Below are 14,201 nucleotides of genomic sequence, written 5' to 3' on the forward strand. Positions count from 1 at the left end.
CAACAGCCTTATGTGCTTTTCCCCACAGAAGTTATAATTTGTTAATATAAAATAATAATTTTGTAATATACGGGTCATGGGGGTAATCTAAGGTATTTTTGTGACTCTTTATGATTTTTTTCCTTCAGATTATTGTTTTCTTTCTTTCTTTCTTTCTCTCAATATGTGGCTACTACACATTCTGTTATTAGTCCTCCCACATTGGATGTGTATAAATAGATTAAGATTTATGACAAATAATGTACGGTAGTCTTGACATTGCATTGCAGAAAGATGGATCTTTTCGTAAAACTAAGCCCCGTAAGCATTTTGAGGCTGGTGATTTATTCCGATTCGGTGATTTGATCCCCCCTTCGAGTCGTTTTATTTGTTCTCTGTAGACTGGATACATAAATTGTTTTGCTGCATTGTATTTGCAACTCTTGGTTCTCGTAAAACCAGTCAAGTTATGTCATTCAATCGTACGACCACTCCGCTCCTTTTGTGGGTGAATGAATCATGAGTGGTGGCCGGAATAAAGAGAGTTCCAATTAACATTTATTAAGGAAGTAAACAGAAACCAAAATGGAGCGTTTAATAGACTTATATCAGTATTTAAAAGGTCCGCAACACGTTGCTGACTTTCAGCGTTTCTGTGGAATTGAAATCCTGGCTGTTACACAGGACGCTGTTCAGTCGGTTGTTCCCCAATCACACCAAAATGGCAAAAGTGGAACTACAGTACAAAATGGCGAAACCAGTCTTGTGGGCGTTTCTCACAGAAATGGTGACAGCACAAGACCTAATCCCACAAATGGATATAACGGAACTCGAAAGACCTCAAATTCCATGACAGAAGAAACCGATCATCAACCAGACTCTAATGGCAAAATACAAAATGGACACCACACAAACGGTGTTAAAAATGGTTTCCATGCAAATAACGGGACATCATTGGAATCAACTGATGAGAAAGACCATGTCAAAGTTGGTTATAAGGTGAACAATAAATTGTTGTACTATATATTCTCCCTTGGAGCTAATTTAGGGAGTGAATTGTTTTATTTGACATTTTTCCCATTCCTTATATGGAATGTAAACACCAAGATTGCTAGACAAATGATTATTACATGGCACATTTTAATGTACTTTGGGCAAATGCTGAAAGACTATATCCAGTGGCCTCGTCCATCTTCACCCCCAGCTGCAAAGCTAGAGAAGAGATTTGAACTGGAGTATGGAATGCCATCCACTCATGCAGTTGTTGGTACAACTGTGCCATTTTCAATACTCGTTGCAGCATCAAGAATCTATCAGGTAATTAAAAGTCACCTCTGTTTAATTTCACATTAAGTGAGATTTTACTTACCATTAACTCAGTTCAACTTTAGGAATCATGTTCCATGCAAGAATTAAACAGTATCTTCTTTACTGCACGTACATCGTATACATGTGACTATTTTCAAAATAGGTCAACTATTCGGCACACATGCCAATGCCGAAATATGATTGACTCAAAAGGTTATACTTATTATCACGTGTGCTCTGACTTGTCTCTGCAGTAAAAATTTGCGAAAATTGCACGTTTCAGAGCCCGTAACTTCACTTTGGTACAACGCAGATAAGTCAATCATGGCTTGATGAATAGAAAAATATCTCGGGAGTAAAACAAGCCATAAAGATGGAAATAGCAGAAAGAACTTGAGGGTCATGGGTGGAACAAAGTATCTGGAAGTTATGTACCTTCTCTCTTATATAGTAAGATAGAGAGGGTCCTATGTCAGAACGGGTCATGGGGGTAATCTAAGGTATTTCTGTCACTCTATGACCTTTTTTCCTTCAGATTTTTTTCTTTCTCAACAGAAAGCTCGCATCAAGTGCCTGTGCATTGTATATGTCATCTTGCAGGCTTGGAAATCTTTACATGTGCAAGATGTTTGTATTCTATTAAATTTTTGAACTATTTTGTCACCAAGTGTGTATTTGGCTTAATATGGTAAGGATTGCAGGTGTTAGAATGTATAAAAATTAATTTTTTATTATGGTTAAGATATGTACACTTGTTCAGTATACAGGTTCCACTGATTACCCCAGTTATTGTTTCTTCTGGAACAATATAGAGGTGCAGGGAAATAAAAAAGGAATGAAGTGACTTGAAAGATGATTTAAACCAACTTCTACCATCATTATTACCTTTATTTTGGTGTGGACCACACTTTGTCTTGTGACCATAACTGGCAAACCCCTTATCTTTTCCACAGCAGAATTTTATCTTTGAAGAACTAACTCATACAATGCAGGGCAGAGAACCCTTGCAGATTGTGAATGTGAAGCTACATGCCATCACTGAGTTGTGAAGAATACTTTCATTGGCTGATTTTATTCTAAAGCTAGAAATAACAATTTATTGCTGGGATGTTCAATCTCTTGAACTTTGTTACTGATTTTATGCTGATGTATTTTCTTTCATTTCCAAGTTTCATTTTTCCTTCCAGGATGTCTGTAAGATATGTCCTTTTTCCTAGTATTTGCATTGTTTTGTTTTATGGACTTGAATCTACTCTTCTTTCAGTACAGTATGTCAACCATAGTTAAATTTACATTATTTTATGAAAGATTAAATTTTATTATAGTCATTCAAAGAATTTTAATTTACTGTGGTTCTTGTATCTATCTAGTTTGGAACCGGGTATGTTAGGTGTGCACAGACTTGAATGTTCATTCGAATGATGGGGCAGTTTTTCCCAGTCATTATTGTTCATTATTTTTATTTTCAGTCATCTGTTGGATTTTTATTTTTCAAGAAATAATAGGTATGCATTTGCAGTTATAGTTGGTTGTGAAGTTAATTGATTTTGATTTCTTTATGTTTAAAATTCTATGTTACTGTCATCAGTCATGTTCTCTCTCTCTCTCTCTATATATATATATATATATATATATATATATATATAGTTTTAACATATGATATTGTTTTGTTGAATATTAGTTCTACAAACCTCTGTTGAACATGCATGTGAAATGCATTATATTTCATAGAAATCTTATAACTTTCTAAGAGCTTTACAATTTTTGTACAGTCAACTTGACAAAGGAATATTGTACTTGCCCAGGGATATTTCAGCTTGCCCTTAAAATGACAATTGACGAGACATTAAAACATATGGTAAAATATGGCAGAGGTTGTCTTAACACCTATTCTTTCATTGGTCATTAAGGCCATCTGACATTGCAGCATTCTGAAAAGATGTATGATAAAACAACGGAATGTACTTGGCATATTGAAAATATTATCATATGAAAATTCATGAATTTATATAATTTATTTTAGACTATTTATGAAAATTTATCAGAGCCCATGGAACTGCAAATGTCATTATTAACTGGCCAGTAGGCCACCAGCTAAATTGACGCTTTTGTAAATCACATGTTTCTTGGGGAAATCAATAAGTTTTGTTTTCTTTATTTTTATTGTTTGCACATTAAAATCATATATATATATATATATATATATATATATATATATATAGAAAGAGAGAGAGAGAGAGACCCTCCTCCTGAAAATGTCTTTCCAGTCAGCTGTCCCAGTTTATTATTGCTGACCATTGCACTTTTTTTTTCTCTTGGTAAAATATGTTTTTTTTTTTTTTTTACAAATCCCGAAATTGACTTTTACACTGAGCCAGTTTGGCCCAGTACTTTGAAGTGATTAATAATTTATATATACTAATCATGTGTACAAAATCTGTGTTCCATTTTAACAGATAGAAATGTGACTTTTCACTTTCAAAATACTTTGAATACTGATAAAATCAAAATGATCAAAAACAAGCAATCTGAAGTTTGCAGGTATTTCACTGATGTAGAAAATAGTGGAGAACAGATCGCAACATGCAGTATAGCTTGCTAAGGTATTGTTAAGGGCATGGTGTCAAATCTAATCCAGCACAGTTGTTGTTGGGTATAATGCCATTTTTCAGCACATGATAGGCTATGCATGGCGGCCAGTATTAATGGTGGAGGAAGAACTGCCAACCCATGAGAAGCTACCGGCAAGCTTTCTCACATACTGACATTGGCCGAATCCTAGACTTAAACCCATGCAGACAAAGGTGAGATGGCAGTGATCCGTAACGGAGAGCGCTTTAGACCACTCGGCAATTCAGGGCCCCCATTTAAAGATTGCATACTTTTTTCATTGTTGAAAGTAAAATGGCAGAATTGTACTAGAATATTACTAGAATTATGAACAGGTATTTGCTGTTTGAAAAATCTGTGTGTGTGTGTGTGTATATATATATATATATATTTATATATATATATATATATATATATATATATGACAGTCACAAAATGTCGCTAACACAGGTTTGATGTTAATATCTTTGTTTATATTATTATCATAGTATTTTTTTAAAAATCACAAGGGAGGACACTGTTCAAAGGGTAGGAAGTTGATATGTTAAAACATCACCTCCAGTGACAAATGCATCATGTCATTCTGTTTTAAGAGTTAGAAATGACTTTGCAATCACCACATCAGTGCAATACATAACTGTTTAACTCCTACATAAGGTCATGATTGCTTTGATTACATTGTTACGATGTCATCACTGATCAAATTATACAATATCTTGTTCTGACAATATTCTGAGAAATACAAAGACTTGTTGATCACTAATAAAAACAAGCTTGGTCTTTTAAAAGGGATCATAATTATGGTCCAGGCTGTTACTGCCAGATTTATATTACAAAAAACATATTGAACTTAATTGTGACCAGAAGCTGGAGTGAAACAGTGATGTTTTGCACATTTCAAACCCATTTTTCACCCATAAAAAAGGTTGATTTGATGAGAATGCTTTTGAATGAAGATGTAATACAAAACATTCTGATAGCATTTATTTGATTAAAATTGCAAGTAGATCACCCAACTTTACAATGAAACATGTGAATAATGTCTATCTTTTTTATACAGTATATAGGATAATCATGCAAAGAACTTCAAGCCATTGTGGCTTTACACCGCTTTTAAAAACTGACTATTATTTGAGTTAAGATGTACTTATTTTTCCTTGGGTAATTTATTTTAAATTTCCGGGATCAGTGTCAGAGAATAAACCTACCTTATTACAGTGAGCTTAACATTTCGTACTAATTTGCAAGGTGGGGGAATGGAATTTTATTTCAAAAGATTTTGTTTTGTTTCACCTAAGGTCATTAAATTTTTTCCAATTAATATAATAAATTAGGATACATGTTTTTTTCTTCAAAATCAAAGCAAGAATATTTTTTAAAAAGTTATTTTGTTGTTGGAAATTTTGTTCTATAAACATTTTTCCTGTCTCCATTCTCGCTACTATTAAATGGTCAGTCCCTTAGCCAAGTTCAGTAAGTCTTATGGGCAGGAAGTAGGAATTACTACCATAGTTCACTCAGTCAAGTAAAATGGGTCAGTGGTTAGTGTGCATGTTTGAATCCTGCCAATGGAACAGCCTGGGACAGCTAGTGGTGTGTCCTTGGACAAGGCACTTTGCTCCAATTGCATGGGCAGATTTTGCATCATAGTAATCCAGGTAATCATAAACCATACTTGTAAGATCTGAATGACTTGGAAACACTTGATACTGTTTTGTGTTTAACACCATTTCTCAGCACAAGATAGGCTATACATGGTGGCCAGTATAACTGGTGGATGATGAACCCGGGAAAAGCCTGGTAAGTTCCACCGACATAAGGGAAGCTACTGGGTTTTTTTCTTACATACCGAAATCTGAGCCAGAGACTTGAACATATGCTGACAGAGGTGAGTTGGCAGTGATCAGTAGAGGCAAGCACTTTGGAAACACTTGTAGTTTTCCAGTTGTGCTGCACAGTTCCCACCCCCTTCCTTAGTAACTTGCCACTGGAGATGAATATTTTGGAGGTATGTATGTATAAGGTTTACTGAAGCATCAGCATAACCCTGTCTATATAGTGTGATTTTTTATATATAAACTGTACTCATATTAAACGTCCAGGACCTCAGCTGGAATATCACAATGGAAATTATCCAAGGTTGCATCCATTGGTCACATCTTCTACATTATTGAGAAGCATATAGAGTATATTCTAGATTTTGTGAGCCAAGCCAGGGGGAGTGGGTGGAGAGTGTTTGTTTATTTTTATTTTTTTAGAAAACGTGAATCAGGGTTCCCACGTGGATCTGGAATTCTGGAAAATGTCTCAAATTTGACAGCTGCCTTCCCAGGTCTTGAGAATCACTTGAAAAAAATTGAAAAAATGACTAAAAAGGCTTGAATAAGTCATACTTTTTTTTTCATTATAACTGTCTTAGTCAGAAACTGGTAACATGACTGCTCTTTTGCATTTGGAATGAGTTTTAGTAAATGGATGAAAATTTTTATTTTTTAGTCTGGAAAAGGTCTGGAATCTTTTTTTAAATTTGTGGAGGAACCCTGAATTGAATGTATTTAGCTAACAGAATCTAGATTCTTTTATTTGTATTTAAGGCCTCTATCCATTCATATTGTTACATTTCTACTTGTTTTATTGACCTCCAAGAATGATGTAGATACAGTCTATTCCAATCAGATTCCATATTTCCATCACAATCAATAAAACTGTTAAAGGGCAGTAAAATCAAAATGTTTTAATTTGCATGTATCAGGGTTTAAATTTGCATGTATCAGATTTACTAGGCACACAATTTAAAATTTGTGTATGTAGGTAGGGATTTTTTTAAACATTATATATATGATAATGATTAGTATCAATAATGTACTAAGTGTTTCAGCTACTGTGCTAAGCCAGCTCAGTTAGATGCACAAATCAAATTCAGGATCTTTTTAAAAATAATTTTTTTTTACCCTGTGGGGGAAAAGTGCTAGGGTCAGCAACAAAAAACAGGGATGGTCAGCCAACTGGAAACATATTTTTTCAAATAGCAGCAGTTTCTTACCCTTTTTTTCTCTTCATTTTACAGAATTTTAACTTGTTTACATTTTATATTTGTCTCGTTCTTTACATATTTATATGGAAGGATTTATATTCCTAAACTTTTGTGTAATTCTTTTATATTTTTGAGCTTAATCATTTGTTGGCACCATATAGTTACTATTTTGTGATGATGTGTCATAAAGACTTCACTATGCTACATATATCATCGAGTGTGTGCAACTGCAGTTCTTGAAGAGACCAGGGTGCCTGAATACTAACCATAAAATAAATGCATCATTTTAGAAATATTATTTCCTTGTTGTGTTTTCGACTAGTCTATGCTCTTCCACCTTTTACGACGGTAAATTTTGAAGGGGGCTTACATAAAAACTAGTGATTCATAAAAGGGATAATTAAAACTAATCATCTATATCAGGGGTCGGCAACCTACGGCACGCGTGCCAGACTTGGCACACAGAGCGATTTTCAATGGCACGCGGAAGACCCCCCCCCAAAAGGTAATAAGTGGAAAAAAATATTTTTTTCAATGCAAGTCAAAACAACGTACGTCAGCATAAGGGCTGCTGCGTGCACTGGACGGCGCCATATCATTTTCTTAATATTTCTTGCATTAGCTAGGTGTCGCCACATGTCCGCTTTCACTGGCCAGCAGCAGGCTATATTAGTGTGGCGCCAAAGGTGCTAAACCAGTCACTGCATGCTGCTGCTGAGGGATGCGGTCAACGTGTTAAACGTTTATAGTTTTTTTGCTATTTCTTATATTCTTGTATTAAATACAGTACCCCTAAAATGGCAGAGAAAAGGCAAAAACTTGATTAACGCCCATTTCAAGAAAATTGGACAAAAGAATATGGATTTATACAACAAAAGGATCGTGCTGTTTGTGCGTTCTGTTGTGAAAGTGTTGTGTGTCGTACGACTAGTGTACAAAGGCACTATGAAACCAAACATCAGTCGAAGTTTGAAACCTCTGAAGAGAAAAGTGAAGCCATCAAAAGGGCTATTTCTGGTTTCAAGAAACAAACTGGTATTTTGAGTCAAGCATTTGGAATGAAGAATAAAGCTACTGAATGTAGTTACAAAATTGCTCAGTGTGTGGCTTTGAAAGGCAAACCTTTTACAGATAGAGGGTACATCAAAGAAACTTTTTGAGCAGTGCTGAACTTCTGTTCAGTGATTTACCAAACAAAGAAACAAGAAATACCAGCTTCTGCAAATTTAACAGTTAAACAAACGACTGGATTAAATCAAGCTATTGTATTTAGTGTCGCTCTTGATGAAAGCGTTGACTTGAATGACTTGTCACGCCTAGCTGTAGTCGCACGATATTGTGAAAATAATCATATTTATGAAGAGTTGTGTTGCTTGTTAGCTCTTCATGATACAACCAAAGCAGAGGACATTCTGACTGCATTCGTAAGCTATTTCAAAAATCAGAACATCGAGTTGAATAAATTATTCTGTGTAACAACTGATGGTGCTGCTGCAATGGTTGGCAAAAAGAAAGGATTTGTCACACTTCTTGAGAATCATGTTGGACGTCGACTGTTAAACTTCCATTGCATTATACACCAGGAGAGTTTGTGTGCAAAGATCTCATCATTTGACTTGCACTCTGTGATGGCAACTGTTGTTAAGATAGTCAACTTTATAGTTTCCCGCTCTTCATCGATTCACAGGCAATTCAAGTCTCTTCTACAAGAAATTGAGAGTCAATATGCAGATCTCCTGTTGTTCAGCAATGTTCGCTGGCTTAGCCGAGGTAAAGTCTTGAATAGATTCATTTCTTGTCTGGAAGCAATTAAGGTGTTTCTTGATGAAAAAGAACAACATTTTCTGGAATTGAATGATGAGGACTGGCTGTTGAAGCTGATGTTTCTGACAGACATAACGATACATTTAAATGAGTTGAACTTGCATTTACAAGGACAGGATCAAACAGTACTTGAACTTTTTGGCTACTGGAAAGGATTTGTGTTGAAACTGGACATATTTTGCTGTGATATCAACGCCAAAAAATTCAAGTACTTCCCAAATGTGAAGGCTCATTCAGATCGATTTACAGTGAATATAGATGAGATTCAGAAGCACACTGAAGCACTCAAAGTGGAGTTTGTTAAACGAAGTCAAGACTTTCAGATTCATACACCCATATTTTCATACCTCATCAAGCCTGAGTTGCTTTATCTGACTACTAGCCAATTAGATCTGGATCTTTTTAAGTGGATGGATATTGACGATTTTGAAATGCAGTATGTTGAATTTACGACATCAGAATTATGGACATCAAAATTTGCCACATTGCAGAAATCTCTGGAAGGAAACTGCTTAGAAACGTCAGCTGCTATTCTCAACTGCTGGACATCCCTCCCTGAAGCATTCATTTGTTTGAAGAAAGTTGCATTTGCTCTACTTTCAGCTTTTGGTTCAATTTATACTTGTGAACAGATTTTCTCTCACAAAGTCGCCTAACACCTGAACACTCAGAAGCCTGTGTGAAGCTGAAAGTGACCAAATATGTACCTGATATTGAACAATTAACCAAGAGCATGCAAGGACAAGACTCGCATTAATTGAGATACAGATTAATTACATTCAGTTGAAGTTTTTATGTTCAATTTCGTTAATTAAACATTAATATAATAAATTCAAGACCAAATTTATTTGTTTTAATAGTAGTTTTATATATATGAGTACTTATATAATATATAAAACTATGGTAGAACAGGTAGACTTATAGGAATATAGGTTGTTGGCACGCTGATTGAATTATAAATCCTACTTTGGCACACTATTATCAAAAGGTTGCCGACCCCTGATCTATATCATTAGAAAACTTGTTCTCTGTCCTGACTGTTTGACACGTTCACCAAATTAGTGAGGGGCTTGATTTACCACTCAGAACATGTGGTAAGATTGTCTTGAATGGCAGAGCACTTAGCAAGCAGATTCTTAAGAATTAAATGAGAACCAGCAATAATTTTCATAATTTGTATGCCTTGCGTGAATAGACTGTGTATACCAAAATTGTATTAAGATCCACTGATTAGTTTTACAGACATGGTCAGATGATATTCAACATTTGTTTTAACAGTCTTCTCAGTGAAAGTCGCCATGATGGATATACAGTAGAACTTCAGTTATACAGATAGGTTTCAGTGATGCAGCCCACAGTCCACTGTATTAGTCCTCATGTGGCCCACATGGTGATTTGAGTTTGAGACCCTGATATGGCCTATATAGCTTCGCCTAATGAAATCTCTTTACAATAACTTAGACACTTTGATAACCCGGACACTTGATGCTTGCTTTGTAGAAACAGGTCAAAGAAGAGTAGATTGCCAAATTAAACTTGCATACCAAAAACATTCCTGTTGGAAATTTGGTGTGTCCGTGATTAAAAATATGCCCATGTTTTCTTGGATTTTCAAGTCCCATGGCACATCAGTACAGATCTGTTATATGGCGTTGTAAGTTTAGGTTTTGAAAAAAGCCATACAAAACAAAGATAAAGGCAAAAAAGGGTAATAATTTGTCAAATAAACCTTGCATTTTGGAAATGTTTTAGGACCTCAGCTTAACAATCATGGGAAACAGGTAGTGTGCTTTGTTCCAAGTGTCCCAGAGCTAAAAGATGGCCTCTATTTGTTGCCTTTTGCAACATGGAGGAGGATAAACCAGGTTAATTCATTATCTCATAGACTACTCTGTGCCCCCAAGGGGGAGGGGACATGGGGTCTTTTATGTTACAGTGAGAATATCTAAGACGTAAACAGTTGTAATACATGATTCGATAATATAAAACAAGATTGATCTAGGTTATCTGCACTTGCATATTTCTTTCCCTCAGATATGACAGGATCTGGTGTTATTTGCATATATCATTTATTTATTCTTGTCTGCTGAAGATGCATTTTGCTCTGTGAATGAAGGCAGTTGGCACAGATACATGTATATTGTATATGACTGGGTTTGCAGATTACATCAGTAACATACCTAGAATTAGTGAGATGTCACTACGTCCCAATATCTACCAGATTAGGAGTTATGCATCCAAGGGGTGAAGATTTTGAGCACATCAGACCAAAAAATGTGCCAAACTGCAATCCCATACTCAAAGGTGGAACACTGGATATAGATGCACAGGTGCACAATACACCTTGTTTTAGCTGTGTACATTTAAAATTAGCCTACAGGTATGATATTAATTTGTGTACAGGTATACCTGCACCTGAGGAGAGATGTTGAGATTGAATTTGAGCAATTACATGATTTTTGCTTTTCTTACCAACATCATAGTAAATCAGCAAGTTTGAAGTTATTTGCCATTAAATTATTTATATTTGATTATAATATCCATCCAGCAATCCTTTTTTCAGACTGCTCAGAAGGCAGTTATGTAGGTTTCTATTTGAATTAACTTATTTATCTTCCATAAATGAAAACCCCATGCTTGTTATTATACTTTTTTTATTGTCATGTGCACATAATTGCCATGGATCATTCAGCCTTGAAAAATCCTTAAAATTGAGGAGTTCTGTTAAAAACTTGTTAAAGTTTATGCGGATGTGGTTGAATTTATTTGAGGGAATACAAAAATTAATTGGATTCGGCCAGTGTGGGTATGTGAGAAAGCTTGCCATTAGCTTCTCGTGGGTCGGTGGTTCTTTCTGGGGTTTTCCCAGGTTCTTCCTCCATCATTAATATTGGCTGCCTATCGTGTGCTGAAAAATGGCATTAAACCCTACAACAACAACAACAACAACAAAAACTAATACTTTATAAAATATTTTTCTTTTCTAATTCAGACATATTGTTTATATAGTTATTTTTCTGAAATAGTGAATTGATAAATAATAATGGTTAAAAATTTGGTAGATTGAATGACACAGCATGGAATGTAAACAGATGGAGTAGTGTCCCCTTGCTGCAGTGACATATTAATTAGTTACTTTCACTTTAGGGGCCCCAAGTGGTCTATAGCACTCTCCATTACGGATCACTGCCATCTCACCTCTGTCTGCTTGGGTTCGAGTCTCGGATTCAGCCAATATGGGTATGTGGGAAAGCTTGCCAGTAGCTTCTCGTGGGTCGGTGGTTTTTTCTGGGGTTTTCCTGGGTTCTTCCTCCACCATTAATACTGGCCGCCATGTATAGCCTATCGTGTGCTGAAAAATGGCATTAAACCCTACAACAACAACAACTTTCACTTTATGTTTGTATGAAAAAAACAACTTGAAAACTTTGGAAGTCCTTGAAAAGTGACTGGTGTTGTATAAACAGAGATTGCATTTAAAAGTACGATTCACACAAAAAGCTGGCACAGGTATTAACTGGCATTGATATGTATGTATGTAGAAGTGGCATATCACTGGAACAAAGAACTCCCTAATACAGAAATTATAGTGTATGAGGATTTGCAAAGGAATATTAAAGTAGTACTGTCTTCAATAAATATTATTAAAAAAACCAACAATAGATGATGGCAATTTTTGGAAAGAATTAAAAATATAAAATGACTTTAAATGCAGAAGCGTGACCTTGTGCATTTTCCAACTTTTGTATTATATAAGCTATATGAAGATGTCAGAGCCTTGTTTTTGTCAAGCTCACCATGACTGGTAGTGAGACATAATGGTTACTTCTAGGGCATAACCGATTAGCATTTTTCTACTGATTTCCGATTCCGGATTTTGGGCATGAAATTTTTCTGATTCCGGATACGATTCAATTAATCGGAAATGCTAAATTAAAAGGTTTTTCAAATTAACTTTTTAAACCGTGTTACACACATTTTGCATATCACACCGATGTCACAAGGGGAAGGATATGGCAGGACTATAGCAAAATGCAACGAAGTTCAAAGCCACAAAGAATCCATGAAATTTTTTATTTTTGTAAAATGCACTGAAACCAGCTGCCAGTTCCGACCCATTCTTTGTTCAACAATTAGTTGATCTTGCCGCCAGGCTTTAATTTTCCCGCCTTAATCATTTATGTCGGCAAGCGGCCAGTTCCATCCTGTACTTTATTCAACAATTAGTTGATCTTGCCACCATGCTTTAATGTCGCGGTCAAATAAAAATAAAACAGGCTTTTGTTTGGTCCTATAAAGTTGGCCTCTTGCGGCGACTTAAATAAAAGCAATGAAATCTGATCGATTCTTGCATTTTCCAAAGTGATCGGTGATTGAAACAAGTTTATTGTGCTGTGAAAGTTTCCTTATTAACTTTATTTATATTTACGATTGTAAGAATCATTTTCTTTTAATACCTCATTAGCATGTGTCAGTGTATTCAATATTATGCCTTCATTATTGAGGATGTTGACATAAACGGGTAGGACTGTATTATATATTTTAATAAATTTAAATCTTTCAGTCTAACTCAAGTATTATCGTTTCACCCCGTTGTGTTGACCGTATTGGACTTTTCTGACTTCTTATTTAACTTCATTAATGCACTATCGAATGACACGCAGTGTTAGACATGGTACTATAGAAATTCAACTTTATTATTTTTATTATCCGAATCGGTCGTTCCTGCCTTGTCCGACTCCGATTAATCGGAAGTTCATACTATCCGGTGGAATCCGATTTCCGGATCAAAAGTCGGTTATGCCCTAGTTACTTCATTGATTTCATCATCAATAATTTGTTACAGTTTTGGTTAAAGTTTTTCATTTGCACATATTTCCTAAACCTCAGGATAGATTGGCATCATAGTTTGCGTGAATTGTTATGATGCTAAGATGATTTGTATGTAAATACGTGCACTGACCTTGAAGAAAATTTGTGTTTGTTTTTTATTTGCATTTTTTCATAAATTATTTGATTGTTTTTCTCTTCTCATACATATACCAAAAGGCATTATGAAGTTAGGACATTTCTTTCGGTAACCTCCTTATTTGGGTTGACCCCAAGTTTAGAGGTGCCATGAGCATATGACCTGATTGTAAGTCATAGAAAAACAGACCTGCCAACCCTTGTGATTCTGCTGTAAGTCTTTCAAAGTGACCCTTAAAATAGTTGTGGCAAAATAGGTTTACATGTATAGTTTGGGAGATAGATAATGTAGTTTGTTCTTCTTACAAAGCTACATATGTGTACTTCGTGAAGTGGCCATGCCAGGTCCACTTGTACCACTTGGCAACTAGGGAGGAGGTAGTCACTGCAAGAATTAGAATTGGTCATACATACTTATATATAATCCACTCCCACATGCTAAAAGGCGAAGACCCACCAGAGTACATTTCTTGCAATG

The 14,201-nt window shown here is 35.4% G+C and overlaps 1 protein-coding gene across 1 annotated transcript in view; it reads left to right on the top strand.

Annotated features, from left to right (window-relative positions):
- Positions 1–459: 459 nt before the first annotated feature.
- Positions 460–14,201, top strand: part of LOC149805238 (sphingosine-1-phosphate phosphatase 2-like) — a 67,980-nt gene continuing 54,238 nt past the window's right edge. Inside the window, exon 1 of the mRNA XM_089948735.1 lies at positions 460–1,296. Coding sequence (XP_089804861.1) covers positions 565–1,296 — 732 coding nt within the window. The 5' untranslated portion in view covers positions 460–564. The remainder of the gene's footprint in view (positions 1,297–14,201) is intronic.

This window comes from Sinohyriopsis cumingii, chromosome 2 (assembly GCF_028554795.1).
Source record: "Sinohyriopsis cumingii isolate HCF-2022 chromosome 2, ASM2855479v2, whole genome shotgun sequence".
Lineage (NCBI taxonomy): Eukaryota > Metazoa > Mollusca > Bivalvia > Unionida > Unionidae > Sinohyriopsis > Sinohyriopsis cumingii.